Genomic DNA, 19377 nt, shown 5'->3' with positions numbered 1-19377 from the left:
AAACACCAAATACTCAGAAGTGTTGAAACAACACCGTGACAGGTGTTGGATAGAAATATTTTAACAAAAATTATTGTTGAAGTTACACTTCACTGGAGTAACTCAACACTAGGTGTTGGGGTATTTTAAAAAAATACCCTAGTGTTAAGTTACACCGTCAGGCTGCAGGTGTTGAAGAACTTGAAATCGGACACCAAATGGTGTGAATCCGAACCGTGAAACAACACCAAAGCTGGTGTTGGTATTTTTTTTACACCAATGGGTGATTTAAACTTTCGTTTAAATGTTCGTTTCTGCAGGTGTTCGAGGGTGTCAAATGAACACCAAATGGTGTCAACTTCATAACATTCTCCGACTCGTGTTCAAATCGAACACCAAGACTGGTGTTGATATATTTTAACATCCTAAATGTTGGTAATCTTAACACCAGTGTCAGTCATTTTAACTCCAACACCAGATGGTGAGGTCCTTTATTGATTGGGCTGCTAGATTTAACACCCGTGGTGTTAAATATAGCTATAACGTCGCATAGTCTCCAATATTATATTTAATGGGATTATCAGTGATTCACCATATGATTTCTACTTTGATTTCCTCAAAATTAACTGAAAGGAGGGGAAACTTCAGACCAAGCCCTGATCTACATCATAGGTAATGCACGTACAGCAACCTATTTTTCCCCCGTTTTCTGGATGTTCAGTCCATCTCCTTTATAAAATATGCATGGTTATCATATATTTTAACATAAAAATGTTTTGCCTAGTGATTTTAACGTTGCATACAGCATTAAATTGAAAATATAATGTAAAAAAGTGAAATATGTGATATTCTCCCATAGAGCCGTGTGTTATAAATCCGCGCTCTTGCCCTCTTTAAGATGGCGGCCGCCCCGAACATGGAATCACAGCAATTTGATGAAGTCCGCCCTCTAGTGTCAATAATATACATCTCTATGGTACAACACACTACACGCGCGCAGCGCAATCATAGAAAATTGACTCGGGCAGTCGATTAGTACCGGCGGAACTAATTGGCGGCTGCTTTACCCGCCGTTTTGTTCCGGGTTTTGTTGGATGGGGTGATCGTCATAGCCAGTGGCGTTACTGCGGTGGGGCGGGCGTCCACCCCCCCCCCAAAAAAAAAGTCCCCAAAATTTAAAAAAAAGAGAGTAGAAGAGGAAAAACGAAGGGAGGAAAGGAAAGAAAGGTAGCTTTGTGGGTTTTTCTTGTTATTCTTTATTTTCTTCTCAAAAGAGAAACTCCTTGCTCTAAATTTATATATATAAATTTATATACATGAATTTTGCTTCCGCGCTGCGTGCGGATAAACGACAATTTTGCAGCTCTCCTTTGTTTCCCTCACCCTTTCTCTATCCCTTTATTTTCCCACATCAGCTATATGTGTTTCTTGTCAGTTTAAGTTCAAATGTATGTCATTAGGACATGGGATCAGAGTAAGGTTAGGCCGAAGTATACGAAGTTATCTTTTTTTTTCAAATTGATCGCGTAATTTCTGGTCGGGTCGGCTCCGGGCGGGTAAATTCTTAATATCAATGTCTTCCGTCACATCCATACAGGCAACTTCTCCCGCTTTTCATCTTATTACTAAACAACCATAATTTTAGGGGCAAACGGGTTCCTATATTAAAAAAAAGAGAAAGGTATAAAATTCGTGTCGTATTATACTACAATATTTTGTTCATCAAATTCTAATAAACTTGATGTCATTTCCCGGGGGGGGGCACTTACATTGACGAGTGGATACCACGCGCGACCAAAAAAACACGTAAAAAGGATGTCCTTTTCACGATAGGGCACGTTACGTACGTAACGTGATAAGGGTGTCAAAAACACAAAAATAATGAAAAAAAGGTATCTATTTCGCTAGGAAAATTACGTGTTTAGGGTCGAATTTGCGGGGATCATAAAACAAAATTAAAATGTTTTATAAAGGATGTCCTTTTTGCCCCAACACTTCGTGTTTAGAGTCCGTTTTGCGCGAGGTGTAGAAGGTGGGATCGTACTAAACCAAATAAGGTAAAGCCGACGACCGAAGGACCCGTAACAATAAAACATTCCTGTACTTGTTTAGGGGTTCATTTCGGGGAATATTTGCTAAGAGTATCGTTTTGTTTCCAATACTTGTTAAGGGTAGGGTTTCACACGCCAAAACTTGTTAAGGGGTGCATTTTCAGAATATGGAAATTACGTGTTTAGGGTGCTTTTCGAGACCCCATGGTCGCGCATGGTATCCACACGTGAATGGACAGTGGCCCCCCGGGTGTCATTTCCCTGCACATTCATTTCCTATCCCATTTTTTGCCCTCAGTTTGAAATTTTGAATGACTTAAGTTTCTTTATCTTTTAAAATGAAACGCTTCAGGATAAGTCAAAGAAATTATTGTACATCATTTCTATTTATATAATTTCAATAAATCACAGAAGTTTCAACTTTTTTTCTTTGTAATGAAGCTCAATTATCTAGAGATATCTGCATTTGATGAAACGTCCGCCCTTTGAAATTTCACAGTTAATTTCATTGCTCTGCGCGGGGATTGATAATATCTTCCTCCCGTATTATATACCACTGGCGTAAATCCCGGGGGATGGGGATATATCCCCCCCCCCACACTTTTTACGGAAGAAATGAAAAAAAAATCACAAGAGATAATTGTTTTGTTGGTGAAAATTCTTCCTAAAATACCGCTAAAAGAGCCAGTTCACCCTGATTTGCAAACGAAATACTTTTGTCCTTATAACATTGAAGAGAAACCCCCGTTTCTTCCAATTCATCAATGTTGGGGTTTTGGGGGGAGGGATTAAGATGGAATGTCAAAACATTTTTAATGTAATCTCTAATAAAACCATTAAACCATCATGGGGTAAGTAAGATAACAATATCGGAGGGGTATTTGCCATATGGACATACAGTCATGAGCGGAAATCCCAGGGGGGACGTGTCCCCCCTACTCAAAATAGTAGGGGGGACACAATATCAAATGTCCCCCTACTAATATTGGTCTTGTACGATGGTAAGAAATACATCATTCTAAATTGAAATAAAACGTGAATTTGGGACGAGATGACCTTACTTTGGCGATGATAACTTTTTTTTGCTTGTCATATTTTCCTGCCCCTTGTCCCCATAGGCGGATCCAGGGGGCCGAGCCCCCCCCCCCCCCTTGGCGGAGCAAAAAAAAAGAAAAAAAAGGAAAGAAAGAAAGAAGGAAAAAGAGAGGAGAAAAAGAAGAGAAGGACGACGAGTGCATAACATAAGATGAGGGGATGGCTTGGAAAATATAAAGAATCTTTCGTGCCACTAAATAAAATTTTCGCTCGCGCTTCGCGCTCGCATTGCCCGTTAGGTGATCTACATATCTTGTTCAATATGGAGTTCGAATATCACGTTTGGAAGTCAATATACAACACATATTTCACCTCGGAAATCGAACTTTCATTATTTTGTGTAATTTACAAATTGGTTTTTAAAAAGTGCTCTGTAAAAATGTCAGTTTTATGGTTTGTTAACATTTGCTGCTTGCGCTGCGCGCTCGCAAATGATCAGTTACCTTTTATTTTCGTATATTCCATAAAGTTTTCAAAATATCCCTTTTCAGGTCTGATTGGTAAGACGCATCAGCTAGCGCGCTGCACGCTCGCATTTTGATTGGCGAGTTATATAAATGTTTCAATATTGGTTATACAACAAACTACTTAAAATCCCCTTTTCATGACAGTTTATCAAAATTATAGCTCGCGATTTGCGCTCGCATTAATGGTTAAAAATATATTAACTGATGCATCCTATTCATAATCACAAAAGTGAAATGTCCAGTTTTTATGCCATGATATCATCAGATTTCGCGCCCTCATTAGGCATCATAAATATGCCAATTCAATTATTAAATTGTCCCTTTTTTCATCTCGCGCTCATAGCAAGAGGAATAGGAAGATAGTCATCATTTTCATATGATGGCATGTCGTAAGGATGTCCCGGTCCTATGTCAAAACTCAAAGTAATAATAATATCAGCTCTTTTTTAAGTGCGATCCATATCCATCTTACAATTTTTCTACAAAGTGCTTGAAATATAAAGCTGAAATTTACTCTTTTTTTCAAATCAGAATATCAGAGTTTCATGATTTTTATGATTAAATTTGTATTTAGAATGCCTAAATTCTAGGCTCGCGCATGTTTATTCAGATACTCAACTTGTTCTCTAATTTAAATTATTATCCATTTTCAGATCACACTATCAAAATTTTTCTGCTCGCGCTTTGTGCTCGAATTATTAATGTAGGAATTAAGACCCAATATTACTCATCCTTTTGATGATTTAAAAAACATGAACAGAGTTGCCCGCTTCTAGGTATAAGTCCTGATTTTTTTTCTCCTGCTCGCGCTTCGCGCTCGCATCAATCGTTAAATTATATAGCCATCCTGTTCACGATTACAAAAACTGAATGAAATTTTCCAATCTTTCTTTAAAAATCTTCAGCTCGCGCTTCGCGCTCGCATTTTTTGATTTTTGAAATATGTGACAACTTTATGGCTAAGTGCAAGCAGTCCTTAACAGGTACCTTTTCAACAGGTACCAGTTCAAAACGTATATGATTTTTTTTTGCTCGCGGTTTGCGCTCTCATTATTGATAATCATCTTTTTCAGGATTTACAAATAAGGAATAGAGTACACTCTAAAAAATGAAGTGCTAATTTAGCTCTTAAAGAGCGTGTATAGTGACTGCACTTCGGATTGCTGATTTGTCTAGTTCAAATTTGAACTAGACAAATCAGTACTCCGAAGTGCAGTCACTATACCAGGGCCGTCGCCAGGGGGGGGTGCGGAGGGTGCGAACGCACCCCCCTTCAGAACCAAAAAAAAAAAAAAAAAAAAAAAAAAAAACCGGAGGGGGGGGTAGGGATACGTTCTATATCCATTCTGGCCGGCGGGCTATATAACTGCATGAAATTGAGTTAATACGTTGTTTTTTGTGTTTTTGTGTTTTTTTTTTCATAAAAAGCACCCCCCTAGAAAAAAGCTGGTGACGGCCCTGTATACACGCTCTTTAAGAGCTAAATTAGCACTTCATTTTTTAGAGTGTACCTATTCTGCTTGAGTTACAAAAAGTGCTTAGAATTTCCTTTCTTTACTTTAGGTGAAAATGTCAAAAAGATTTGATTGTTAAATGCTACTTTAACAGGTTATTTTTTTCATCAGTTCATTTCCGCTCGCGCTTTGCGTTCGTAGTAATTGCATACATGTCTTTTTCAGGATAACAAACGTTGCCCAGAATCAGTTCAAATTTTAGGAAAAAATTCATAAAATTTCCAAAAAAAATAGCTCGCGCTTCGCGCTCGCATCATATAAATGAGGGTTATGATATTATATATTAATTTATAAGAATAAAGCTAAGAAGTGACTAATGAGGACTACCCCTTCAAAGAAACAAACACAAATTATCTTCGGGCTGCCGATCGGGGGAAATATGGCTGAAACAAATTTCCGCCCCCCCCCCCTATTGGCGAAGGCTGGATCCGCCCCTGTGTCCCCCCCCCCCTTTTGGGAGAGATTTCCGCCCCTGTACATCGCCATTCATTTTTGCACGGCGAGGTCGATTCCCCTTCCATTCCATAAACATGACATTCCGGGCATAATGTATACAAAAGGAAGGTTGATAACGCATGTAAGGGCTACCCACCCCTTTTCCAGAGATTAAAAGTTACTTGTAGCATCATTTCAGCCAAAAGCCCTCCTCATATTCGTGGTGTTATGTAATTTGCGTTTTACCTAAGTCTACACAGTTTGATAAAGCACGGTTAATATTTTCAGATTTTAAAGTATTTATTTTATTTAATGATCATTGCCCGTTTTTGCCCGTTTTTATGTTAGAGCCGATTTTACTTGCCACAACACCCCAAAAACCTGTTCAAAAACTGTATTTTTTATACCGCGCAGTCATCGTAGCGCACCGTAAGGGTGTACATTGTCGTTCGCTTTTGCACGGCGAGAACGATTCCCATTCCATGAAAATGACATGAATTCCGGGCATAATGTGAAGAAAATAAAGGTTGCTAAAGCAAATTAGGGCTATACCCACAACTTTTCCAGGGATAAAACTTACTTGTAGAATAATTTCAGCCCCAAATCCTCCTCACAGTGATACATTCGTAGTGTTATATATTCTGCGTTTTACACATGTCAACACAGCTTGATAAGAGCACGGTTAATATTTTTTAGATTTTGAAGTTTATTTTTTGATAAATGTAATAAATGTTTTTAGGCATATTCACTCTGGCCAATTTTAAAGTAGCACATAACACAAAGTTTATACTACACTATTTTGCTTAGCATAATTTGTCTTTTCACAGATATTTTAAGTAGGCAATCAAAATATGGTATCAAGGTGACGTCATATCGCCTTTAAATTATGTTCAGTCGATTCTACGCCCAAAATTACCCATAAACAATATGTTAAAATAGAAATCTAACACGGAATATAATTTTGGCACACTTTCAACTCATTCTTGCCCACTGTGCGCTGCTTCACCAGCGTTGCCCGGCCGGTAATTAAACGGTTCACCAACTTTGATGGAGCGGTTGTAAGCGTTTTCCGAGATTGCTGTAACGGTGCTGGGCGTTAAAGCATCGATCCATTGCGGTGATGAACCTTGGGAGCGTTGTCCAAATTCGACCCTCTCTCCATACCGCTCCACGACCGCTCCAACAACGCTCGGGTGATGTGACCAGACCTTTACATGTATGACAGTTCAAATACGAATAAAGAGCTATTACGTAATACGCGTGTTGGTTCTTTGCAAGATGCATGACGCCATGGTTTGGTGTCAAAGTAAGTCACTGTCTTGGTTCTCTTTTCTTGGATATTTGGTTCTCTTTTCAATGTATCTCCTTACCGTGACGCTCTCCTTTGTGCTTGACCGCTGTACAAGTCTATGTCAACGTACCATACTCGTACTCTACTCATCCTTGGAAAATATAGTTGCCTTTTTGTCGATCTTGGATCCACTCATCCACTGGTGAGAGTGGTTCGGACTGGTTGTCGCGCCCACGGTGACGTCATCCATCTTACATGTTTCCATAATTTCATGTAATTATATTCATGTCCGATACTAAGTCTTGTCTTTTGTTTCTTTACTTTCTTCTTGTTTTGAGTATGGAAATGACGTCATGGATGTTGTGCAATCCACTACGGCGTCATGTGTTTTTCAGGTTTCGTCACTCTGACGTCATACCTTTGCTACATCACTTGACCGTCCATCTTTTTTTAATCCTACTGTTTTAATGTTAATCCATACTTCATACTTATCGATTCGTGTATTCATATTTCCATAATTTATCATCCATATTTCATTTATAATCGGATTATTTTTATAATCGGATTATAATTCATATTATTTCTATTGTTTAGAACAATAGGGATTAGTTATGACGTTATACGTACCACCATACTACTACTGCCTATTTGCTACAACATACTGTAAAATCTTTCTAACCACTTATGACCAGCATTTGATAGTAGTCTAGGGCTAGGCTATAGGTTTCTAGATCTAGAGTCTTCTAAGTAACGTTAATTTCTCTCGGCCTAGAGTCTGGCTCGATCTAGGCTAGTTAAATAGTTAGATCTAGACAAGTTGTAACTATTAACTATTGTTGTTTACGTTTCTTCAGCCAAAGATCAGCGAAGCCAGCGCATGAGTATGAGTACATACATGTACCGTACCCGGTCGCGCGTTTCCGTTTTACACCCTGGCGAAGGCATTTTCCGGAAAAGTAGCCAAAAAGCGACTAGTGAAGAGTCTACCTCTACGTTTGTTTACATTATCAGCTGGGCGCGCGATCTAAAGTCCGCACCGAAGTTATCCGCAGAACATACCGTACTTGCAAATGCAGCTGAGCTTATACTTTTCAGGTTCAATACGAAAGTTTGCCTTGATTATTTGCCTTGCCGATTTGCTGATGTCTGTCTTTCTATCTGTCTATATATCTATCTCTCAAATTCTATCTCTATCTATGTAACTGCAGTATCTATCTATCTAATAATCTTCTCTGTCTCTCTCATTCTTTATCTAACATCTATCTATCTCTCTCTATCTATCCACCCATCTGTCTGTCTTTCTTCTATCTATTTATCTATCTATCAGTATCGGTTAATTTGTCTATCTTCTCTGTTTCATTCTTTATACATCAATTTATCTCTCAAATTCTCTATCTCTCTCCCTCCCTCTATCTATCCATCTGTCTGTCTTTCTCTATTTCTCTCCATCTATTTATCTATCTATTTTTTAACTATCTACCTGTTAATTTGTTAATAATCTTCTCTGTCTCTCTCATTCTTTATCTATTTAATATCTCTCTATCTATCTATCCATCTGTCTGTCTTTCTCTCATTCTCTCTATCTATCTATTTATCTATCTATTTTTTAACTAGAGTATCTATCTATCTGTTAATTTGTTAATATTCTTTGTCTCTCTCCCTCTTTATCTATCTATCTCTCAAATCCTAGCATGTTCGGATTTCACTCCTGACTGCCGCTCTCTCTGTACATGAAGTGCCGAGGAACTCTGTGCTCTGATCAGTAACTGTGCAAATTGCATGCGGTGGTGGACTCGCCTGTGTCGCACGCTGCATGCAACGAGCAACGTGTGTAGACTCTTCACTAGTCGCTTTTTGGCTACTTTTCCGGAAAATGCCTTCGCCAGGGTGTAAAACGGAAACGCGCTACCCGCGCGACTGGTCGGCATGATGGCATGATGGCATACGCATGCTTTTGTATTTCGCTGACCCGAGGGGTAAAAGGGACGTGGGAACTTTGAAGCTATACTGAGGGCTGTGAAAAGGAATGGAAAAAAAGTTACGAATTGTAAATCTTTAAAAATTAAATAATGCGACCAAAATACAACAAACAACCCCATTTTAACCATGTTTAGAAAAAAAATCCAGCTCGATTGAGAGGAAAACCACGGAGAAAAGCACCGGCCGTGAAACAAACGGAAGATAACACAAGGATAGCCAAATTATGGTAAGGATACGGGGTTTTTACTGTGTGTTTGAACATGGTTTGACAAGTCCATATACGTTTATCAATACTAGGTATTTTATCCAAGTAAACCGAAAAAGCCTAGATATTAAAATCGCGTTTATTCATGGCGTCATGTGCATCAAATACCCTTTAAAAGAAATAGTCTTTGGTGGATTTTGTCGTCTATGGGACCATTAGTGGTCTATCAGCCTCTTGAAGGGAGGAAGCCTGTAGCCCTAGTCACATTAAGTCGGAATCGGCAGTAATCAAGCGGAATCTGTATCTTCGAAATTCCAGCGACATTCGGGAAAGTGATTAAAATCGTAAGAATGTCTTTGATGATGACCAAACCGACTGACCCTTCATCGATTTTTTCCGAGTTAAGAATATGTACTTGTGGCTGTTAAATAATAATGATTATTATTCATTCATTCCGCATCTCTCATGCATGCCTAGTGTAACTTGGGTAATTATAAAGGAAACCTATTTCTCGTTTCATAATGCTAATGAGCGTGTTATTGGCACGCAAACCGCCTAATGCAGCTCGTCAGGGTGATCATGGTGATCCCTAAAGACCCATAATGTTCACATTTCAGTTTGTTATGAAAATTTTCTCCCATATTCTAGATCATATTGAATTTACGTCTCTTTATGTTATTCAGTATCTCTTTTGCATCGTTAAGTCGAGTATGGTGGCAGAGATAGTAATTGTACATCAGTTTATGCTAAAGAAAGTCTTTTTGTAGGGTTGGGTCTTTTGACATGGCCCTGAAGCGGTGGTGCTCCGTGTGTTATTTAGCAGCACCTTTAGTAAGTATTCTAAGTAGCAGAAATATAAAAAAATGACCTACATTTTGTAGTGAAACCCTTTTTTTTTTTTTTGCTTTTCAAATTTTTCATTGATCAAAGTCCCCTTTTATTTTTGAGCGAAACACTTTCGGCTTTGTCAAATTATTCCTTGACCCAAATTACTTCCATTTTGTAGCGAAAACCACACTATTTTGTTTGCTTTTCAAATTTTTACCATCACTCCCTTCCAAAAATCGTTCCCAGGGGCTAGGGCGCTGACTTTTGACGATTAAAAATCTGAAAAAGGGTTGTTTTAAAGCGGAACAGAAGTGAGCTAAAAACCAATACGCACAACATGGCGAATGTGGAATAAAAATTTAAAGCCAACAAGCGAAAGAAGCAAGTGATTGCAATTATGGACAATATTCATCTTTTAAATTAAGAAAATCTTATTCTGTGATAGATTTTGATATTATATTCAACAGATAATAACAAATTTCATCGATTTTCCATTTCATACCGCCAGCACCCCCATCTGTTTTCACTGGTGTTACGATACTGCAACAAATAACAAGTAAAATTTAGGTTTAATTTCCTCTTTTTTTATAACAGGAAATATAACACTCAAAAACTAATAAAGCATAAATAAATACATATATATTGGTCTTACATGTACATTTCTTGAAGTGCTAGAGGTAAAATTCCTAAGTGATGATACTATATCCAAGTAATTATCCAAATGATAGTATCCAGATAAAAGTCCACAATGATGGCGATGATGAAACTGATGTTGAAGTACGATGAATAATAAGAGTCACTGTAATGAGTTGAAATGTCCGTGAAGACGATGTTGATGATGATTAACAGTCAATTTCAGCAATCCATGGGTTGAACATGTTGAAGAGTGTTCATTGAACAGGTTGATGAAGTTAATGAGAAATGAAAATTCCTCTCTAAAAATAACTGCAAACAGTTCATTGATGGCGGGCAAATGATTCCACAGAAGATAACTATTCCAGGTGGAAATAAACTCTGCTCTGACATAAAGTCTGGCGTGAAACTCTGAGTTCTGATTTTATGTGATCTGATCCGATGAAGTGATCTGGTATGATATGATGATGTCCTTGAAGAATCTGCCAGCTTTATACCAATTAAAACTATTCTAGATCCTTCTAGTATTGTCTTTGAAAAGAACGTTCTCCTTCTTTCTGGAGTAATCACATTCTGGAAGACTCTTGAATGACCTCAGTGAAATTAACATGTGTCAACAAAATAGCTAAGGCTATTGTTCATTTCCACTACCAATACAATTCTATTGTAAAGTAATCTCTATTCAGAAATAGCAATAATCCTTGCCTTTAAATAGGGAGAGGCCTGCTTAACAAAAGCTTTTACAAACACGTTCTCGAATGTTCTTAATCATTCTTGGCTATCCTTAAAAGGAAATAACTAAATAAATGAATGTAATTGCTCTTACAATTCTTATATGTAACAGTGGTCTCACTCTTCTAGATCTGGAAAAGGGGCGACCTTTGTATTCTGAAACGCAGGACGATCTAAAAAGTGACATTCTTTCTATACCGGGTAATAGAATTGAACTATCAAACACTATTATAAATGCTCTTTCTGCTTCATTTTCTCTCCCTCTTCAGTTTTCTCTCTTTATACTTTAAAAAATCATAGAAGACTGTCGCCCCTTTTTACTGAGTGGCGCCTTCCCTTTCCACTGGGATTGATTTTTTTTTATTGAAAGAAATAAAAAAGATCATATAAAATCACGGTTTTTTTTATAATTGCCAGTTCATTCTGACTTTTATACGGTTCCTGTTCTCATGAAAATAATAATATTTTATTGTAATATTTTTAGAAAGCAAAATTACAACCTGCTTCACTGATTTATTAAGGACACATTGTCTTCAAAACTCAATTCAAGTGCACAAATATCCAAAATATTCATTCGTTATGCATTCTCGCTGTACAAGAACTGCATTATTCTTATGATGTAATCATAATGTTTTATACATGATTATAGCACAATGTTTGTAATGATGTTCTTTAAAATCAATGAAGACGAAGTAACTACTTTTCCTAAACGCATTTATTCGATGTGGATAATGATATCTGTCATAAGGTTACTTTAAGTCCCTCATTCATTTATACTGAAGGATATTGGTTAATATTGATTTTACTTTAAACAATCTGTGATGTAAGGTTATTGTCAGTGGTGTATCTTTGGGACAATGATCTTTCTGAGGGGGCAAGAGGAACAAAAAGGAAACAAATGAAGAAAATTACTATTCTTTAACTATGTAAGCTTAATTCTTCCTTGATTCAATTCAAATTGAATTATAAAAGCAAAAATTTTAATCTTGTCATGTTTGTCTATTTTTATTATACCTCGATATATGGTTTCTATATATCGATATTTTAAATCGTATAGGGGGATGTGCACAGGTGCGTCGATTATATGATTTTAAAAAATCACTTATTACTTCCATTTCTGGTTCATAACTTGAATGCAAATGAAAACAATGATAAGGGTGCTTAAGAAATACCGATCCTTAAATACAATGATACGTCTAAGATGCTCCATTCCCATCCCCATTTCAATTTTATATTTTGTAGCAACATGAACGTTCAAAGCATCTGAAAAAATGTATTGATGATTGAAACGGTAGCCAAGTTAGATGCAGTCCAGAGGCAATGCGAACATACTAAATAAGACATAAAGCTGGAAAGATCTATTTAATTCGCATTTGGCAGTTAATATTGATAGCCTAGATCATCCTCACTCACCAGGCCACCTGTTAAGAGGTACCCCCCCCACACACACACACACACACATACAACAAGCACTTTTAACTTGTGTCTATCTATTCACTGTGTAAAACAAAACGAAGAAAAACAACATCATTTGTCAATTCTGCCAGTTTTTCTCTTATGATCTTCCTTATATCTAATTGGCTAATGGACCAAGTAATGTAAATACTTGTGTCATATTTGGCAATTTTTCCTGTGTTATTTTGCTTGTTTTGAACGTAAGTGCAGCCACACACACACACCCTCACGATTATCCTACGCTAGTGATGTTAGAAATATAAAATTCGATAATGTAAAAGGACAGCACCGAGAGGTTCATATCCGTATGCAATTCTTATATTGTTCCAGTGGCGTACCAATCCCCCCCCCTGGCGGAGTTCACCGGGAAAACAAAAAGAACCGGGAAAAGGAAAGAAAGGGGGCAGAAAGAAACGAAGGGAAGGGGAAAGGAAACAAAAAAAGAGGGAAGGGGAAAGGAAAAGGAAAGGGAAAGGGAAAAGAAAAGAGAAAAAACAAAAGGGAAAACGGAAAGAAAACGGGATCGTGTGAGAAAGAACGATTCTCCCCGATATACAAATACATTAGAATGATTAGGGAAATAAATTAAAGATGACATAAAGGCAAACAAAAGCGAGAAATGAAGGTAGAATGGAATGAGCCAAAATCAAAATTGAAAAATAAAGAAAAAGGACAAGATAACACTACCGGGCTGCCGAGGATTGAAGATAACGAGCGGGAAGAAAGATGGATGATATATAGCATAATGTCGTATGAAAGTCTATCATAAACTTGCTAAATCTCCAAAGCTACCGGGGGCTATGTCCAAGAGTCAAGACCCGTGCAGTGGAGGCTCTTCATCTGAAACCTTTAAAGGGCTCTAAACGGACCCCCTATTTCTGCATTAAGCTTCGCATTGAAGCACTAGCGTACGAGGGGGGGAGCTGGTCCACAGCCAAGGGAGAATAACAGAAAATAAAGGAGGCAGCGAAATGAGATGAAATGAAAAAATATATGACATCATATTTGCTATGAAGTAAAAATCTATCACATAATTAAAATTTCATTTCAAAAGGCCATTTTTCTTTCTGGCTCACCTCGCCCGCTGGCGACTTTTTACAAATGTTCCCACATTTGCTATGGTGTGCCTCCTAAAATATTTGGATGATAACGGTACACAAATGAATTGAATTTATGTGTTGTGTGAAAGCTATAAAATATACACGCGATGTGATTAAAATTAGTGGTCATTTGTAAGGTTTAAAATAACTTTAAAGTCAAGAGGTTCTGGGGCTCCGCCCAGGACCCTACCCGTAAAGCACTGTTGTATGGATGAGTTTGGACTATGGCCCCGTCAGGTTCTACAACCAACCCCCCCCCCCCAAAAAAAAAAAATAATAATAAAAAAATGAATAAATAAAAAATAATAATAATAATGATAAAATAAAATAAAAATAAGGAGGAAAGAAAGAAAGAAAAACAAAAGTATCGACACATTACGGTGTAATATTTAAACTCATACTGTATAAAACTCAAGGACAAGGGTAGCGGAACGTCTTTGAAGTGGATGTGGTGGTGGTTGTTGGGGGAGGGGGGGGGGGTAACCAGAAAAAAATCAGAATCAGATGGTCATTTTGACATTTTTTTACACGGTTTTGGAAAAAAGTGGGGGCTGATGCATTTTCCATAACTGTTTAAGCGTTTTATTTCAAGTTTTATTTTTCATTTCCAGCATTAACATCTTAAAAATATACGAATCAACATTATTACTAATCAACTACAGATAAATTACAAATAATTTGTAGAGTAGCTTTAAATAGGAAATCCACTCCAATTAAAAAAAATGGATGAAACTCATTAACCATGAACAGGTCACCGGCCGTACGTATTACAGGAAGTAGTGCGTATCTTACGAACAGGCTAAAACACCACCCAGGACTACATTCTAGCTGGTGCTGTTAAAACAAATGTTTAGGGGCTATGCGTATCATTCTATCCTCCTAGATAAGTGTCTTTTCAAGCAATTACAGCATTGTGCGTTCAAAAATGTTGTTGCATCACAAATTGTCACCCCGCGACAATTTGTTCAAAATTTGACATCACAAATTGTCACCCCTGCACAAATTGTCGCCTCATTTAGGCGACAATTTGTGGAGGAGGGGACACCACAAATTGTCTCCCTATTTCACTTAACACTAAACAAACCAAACATGAGTTGCAAAATAGAGTTAGACCATTTGGCTATTAGACCAAATGAGAATTATACCAAGCATATGGCGATGGTGATGGTGGGGTGGCGATGGTGGTAGTTGGGTGGCGATGGTGGTGGTGTGGCGATGGTTGTGGTAGGGTGGCGATGGTGGTGGGGTGAAGATGGTGGTTGAGATGGTGGATGGGGGCGATGGTGGCGTTTGTAGTTGCAATAATGATCATCATGGTGGTGGTGGTGGTGGGGCGATGGTGGTGATGGTGGTGGTAATGTAAGTGATGGTTTTGTGGCGATGGTGGAGGTGGTGGTGGTGGTGGTGGTGGGGTGGCGATGGTGTTGGTGGGGCGGCGATAGTGGTGGTGGTGGTGGTTTGGCGATGGTTGTGGTAGGGTGGCGAAGGTGGTGGTGATGGTGGATGGGTGGGTGGCGATTGTGGCGTTTGTAGTTGCAATAATGATCATGTTGATGTTAGTGATTGTATTGATGATGATGATGATGATGATGATGGACATGATGATGATAATGATGATGATGATGATGATGGACATGGTGGTGGTGGTAATGATGATGACGATGTAAATGGTGATGGTGTTGGTGTTGATGGCGGCTGTAATGATTAGTATACCCATGACGTTGATGATAATGATAGGGATGGTTTTGATGCCTAGATGACGGGATCGATGTTGGTATTAGAAATGTTGGAGGTTAATTTACAGAAAAGTATTTGACCTATCTCCATGCAAACATCGTCTTTCCTTGCAGTCATTCGCATTCTGAGATGCGGTATTTGGAAGTGTGATGGTTGTGGGCGATCAAAAATTATCGTGCTAATGAGATTGATCATGTCTTTTTCATCACCTCCTTCCGTCAACAGTTTTAAATTAAATCATCCAAAGAAAATGACAAAAGAAAATGTTTCCATGCAGTAGATGATTTGGTTTTTTTTTCTTATCTGTAAATGATTGATACAAATACCCCCTTGGCGTCGATCAGCGCGTTTTTATGCTTGTCATACAATAACGAATACATTTAGTAATATGTTTAGTGTCATGACGTTTTAAATTGGCTCTCCATTGGTACATGTCCATGTCGGCCAGACCTGCAATAACTATCGCATCCCGGTGAGCAAAATATCTCGCTTCTTGGCTTATATTTCACACTAGGCAAGTGAGACATTTCTATACGAAACGGAAGCAAAATAATGTTTGTTAAGATGCTAAACCTAAAATGATTATAGAGAAACACTGGGCACTTGAGTGATAGGTCATCTCTACAACTTCAATAAGTGGCGTAATGAGCCAGAAATTTTGACGGGTGAGATATGGTTAGCGGGTAAAATTTCTTTAAAAAAAAACTTTGCGTATTTCGACATTTTTATAAAAAAAAATAATTTTGTGATAGACTTGGACATAAAATATTCAGAAGATAAAATCACTTCCCTTCGCTCTTTCATTTTATTTTCTTTTCTCTTTTATTTTCTGGGTCGTGATTTTTTGTTTGAAGGGAGTAAGCGCCCCCAAGCCCCCTTCCCCCGTCAGTACACCACTGACTTAAATGATGCATTATCTCATTTTGTTTTTATTTTGTGTTTTGATCTTGATTCCACTTTGTTTACGGAAAGCAATAGCTATTGATTAACAGAATGGACCGAGTTGTAGATATGATGTATATTAGGGGGGTAAATAAATCTTTAAATATCTTGTAAAATATTTTCAAATCATCGACCATAATGAGCAGAAGACGTCATTATCACTTGTATTTCATTTCAGGCTGTGGCGCTGTGGCTATCAATGAGTCTGAATTTATAGCGCGTTAGAACATGGTGTATTCGGGGGATTCCTAAATAGTCACGAAGCGAGCATGTCAAGGAATTTCCCTTTCAAAATAATACTCTAATTTTGTGACAAGCATTAAAAAAAATATACAGAGCATAGTTACATATGTGTCTCTTTTTCCTTTCCTTTATTTTTCTTCTTTTTTCCTTGGTCAAGATATCAAAGCCCCCGCCCGAACTGTGCGCCAATGTTTCCAGGTTACTCGGCATTATTCCAACTCTATATAAATAAGAATAACAAATTATCATGATTGTAGCGTGACCTAATTTTAGGTGTAACCACTTGCTTCACCCACCGTCTCTTCTAACTGCCTAATGAATACACAGAAACCCGCACATTGCAACAACAAAACAAAATGATCCTATTTAAATTACACAAAATAAAAGAAATGATCATTGCTATTTTGCGATGGTTCATACAACTTCTATAATCTTCTCCTGTGAGGTTGTCCTGTTCTTTTGATTGATAGATTGATTGGTTGATTTTATTTCTGCATTCAGTGCATCAGATATAAGTTTACAAAGTAATATGTACAAATGTGATATATAACACAAAATAATATCATTGTTGAGGTATAAGCATTGGATCAATAATGAAAAAACAAATGTATTACTCAATAAACAAAAAGACAATTTAAAGAATGCAGGAGACGATCATCTTAAGCGATTTGGCTTTTCTGCCATTACGTGCAAAATTTGAGAGGTACGTAGCTCTCTGACGATTTTGGCATGTTTCGTATACTATAATGGTTGATTGTTTCACGCTACTATTCCAATAGTTCAATGTATATAATTTAAAGCGGAACGTCACACTTTGTGCTTTGCAGATATGGACCAATCGAAACTGTTGCTTAAATGAAGCCACGCCTACTATCTGACGCAATATGAGGCGAGAGCAAGACGTTTTCTTGCATTCATATACGTTTCGGAAAAGAGAAGTCTCTGCTACATAATTGCTGCGTCTCGAGGAAGATATTTCACTTCGTAGCAAGTTGACTCGCTGAACTTCAAGAGAAAGAAAAGCAGTACTCCTGAATATACAAAGTGAAATTAGATCCGAGGAGAAGTTTTCTTACAGGAGCAATTCATTTTCAGTTGATTGTTTTTTTTTCTTTATTTTCAACTTAATCTCAAACTTCTTGACCATCTGTACTCTTATCATCATGTCGTCTAAGTACAGCATATCTTTTCTTGCTCTTATTTTGACACTCTTCTCTTGTTCGAAGGCAACGGATGAAAAGGTAAGTTTCTTATCAGTGACGAGAGTTGCAATCTTTCTTGTGATATCTCCATTATACCAAAAGAGGGAAACCTTGACCAATATTTCGAAATATTCAAACAACGACATTTGATGCATATCAATACTGATTCTCATAAATGCAGTTTGAATAGTAACTAGTAGGCCTAGGCGTATTACTTTTTTATGTTGCCGTGATCATACTTTTCAATGGACAAGTAAGCAGAAGTCCTTTTCGATAAGTGCTTTTGAAAACAGTGTAATTTCAATTTTATTTCAAGAGAATTTTTAAGTATGATATTTTTTAAGAACAGAAAGCCCATAAAGAAAGAGTCTTTAGAATCAATAATAATTTGTTTACTGATTCACTGATAAGCTCTCATTCGTTGACTAGTAGTCATTATTTGCGTTTAATTTTCATTTTTCATCATAATTTTTGTTAAATTTCATTGAAAGTTTGTTGATTTGATTGTGATTTATATGTGTTTTATAAAAAAAATATTCATAAAATAATAATTATAAATTTTTACTCATTTCATGCGGTAAGGGATGTTCGCATGTTATGTCACAAAATGGGAAAAAATCTTAATATTCTTCTTGCTCTGTGATGCACATTTTTTTTCTTAATTCTCTTATTTTATTATTAATTTTTGAGTAGGTTTTGTATTTTAAATCATTAATGATTTCGATTCAAGATCAAATTTGTGGCATAGGCCTGGTGGTATCAAATAGTCCTCGATGTTGAAATTCTTGATAACTCAAACTGGGGGTAGATTAATATTATTATAGTGTTCAAACCACCAGTAGAGTCAGTGGCGTAACTACGGGGGGCACGTGTCCCCCCCACCCCCATCGGCCTGGCAAAAAAGCGGGGGAGGAGAAAAAGAAGGACAAAGGAAGAGAAACGTAGTGAGAAAGAAGAAATTGTAAATTGTATATTATGATATGTTGCATTATATATTATGTTATATTACTTTTAAAAATGTTGCTTTTTACTGAAACATAATTTGCTTAGGGCCTAAATGTATTCATCGTTCCTGGTGCTCGCATCTGTTTAACGAGATATATCATCCGGCTGTACTGAAACATCCCGTTTTCAAGCAAATATACACCAAATATATTTCCTCGCACTTCGAGTTATTATAATTATTATTTTATGTAGTGACATATGCTTCTTTTTCATGACTATTTCAAGTGATTGTCCTCTTTTAAGTTCTGAATATATGACATTTCCAGTCCTTGCTTACGTTTGCATTAATGAATTGGTGAGATAATAGTGTTCTTCATGAATTCTTGAAATCATTCCTTGTCCTCTTTTCTGATCTAGATATCAACAATTTTCAGTTCGCGCTCGCACTCGCACCATTTTGTTAGTGAAATACGTATGGACTTCGTAAATTCCTACAAACAAGCCTTAAAATGGTCCTCTTCAGGACTGAAGTTCGTAAATTTT

At 37.3% G+C, this 19377-nt stretch overlaps 1 protein-coding gene across 3 annotated transcripts in view; it reads left to right on the top strand.

Moving 5' to 3' along the window:
• The first annotated feature begins 6601 nt into the window (after window positions 1-6601).
• The window catches only part of LOC121411093 (corticotropin-releasing factor-binding protein-like), a 51210-nt gene continuing 38434 nt past the window's right edge, over window positions 6602-19377 (top strand). The window contains exon 1 of one of the 3 annotated variants that reach the window (XM_041603611.1): window positions 6602-6847. In XM_041603611.1, the coding sequence (XP_041459545.1) occupies window positions 6824-6847 (24 nt within the window). In that variant the 5' untranslated portion in view covers window positions 6602-6823. Of the gene's footprint in view, window positions 6848-6927; window positions 7106-17611; window positions 17929-19377 lie in introns of those variants that run through there. The other 2 variants (XM_041603612.1, XM_041603610.1) reach the window with 2 other exon arrangements.

The sequence above is a fragment of the Lytechinus variegatus genome, chromosome 3, assembly GCF_018143015.1.
Source record: "Lytechinus variegatus isolate NC3 chromosome 3, Lvar_3.0, whole genome shotgun sequence".
Classification (NCBI taxonomy): Eukaryota; Metazoa; Echinodermata; class Echinoidea; order Temnopleuroida; family Toxopneustidae; genus Lytechinus; species Lytechinus variegatus.
The sequence above is the reverse complement of the archived record's forward strand: the minus strand, read 5'-3'. Positions and strand labels throughout refer to the sequence as shown.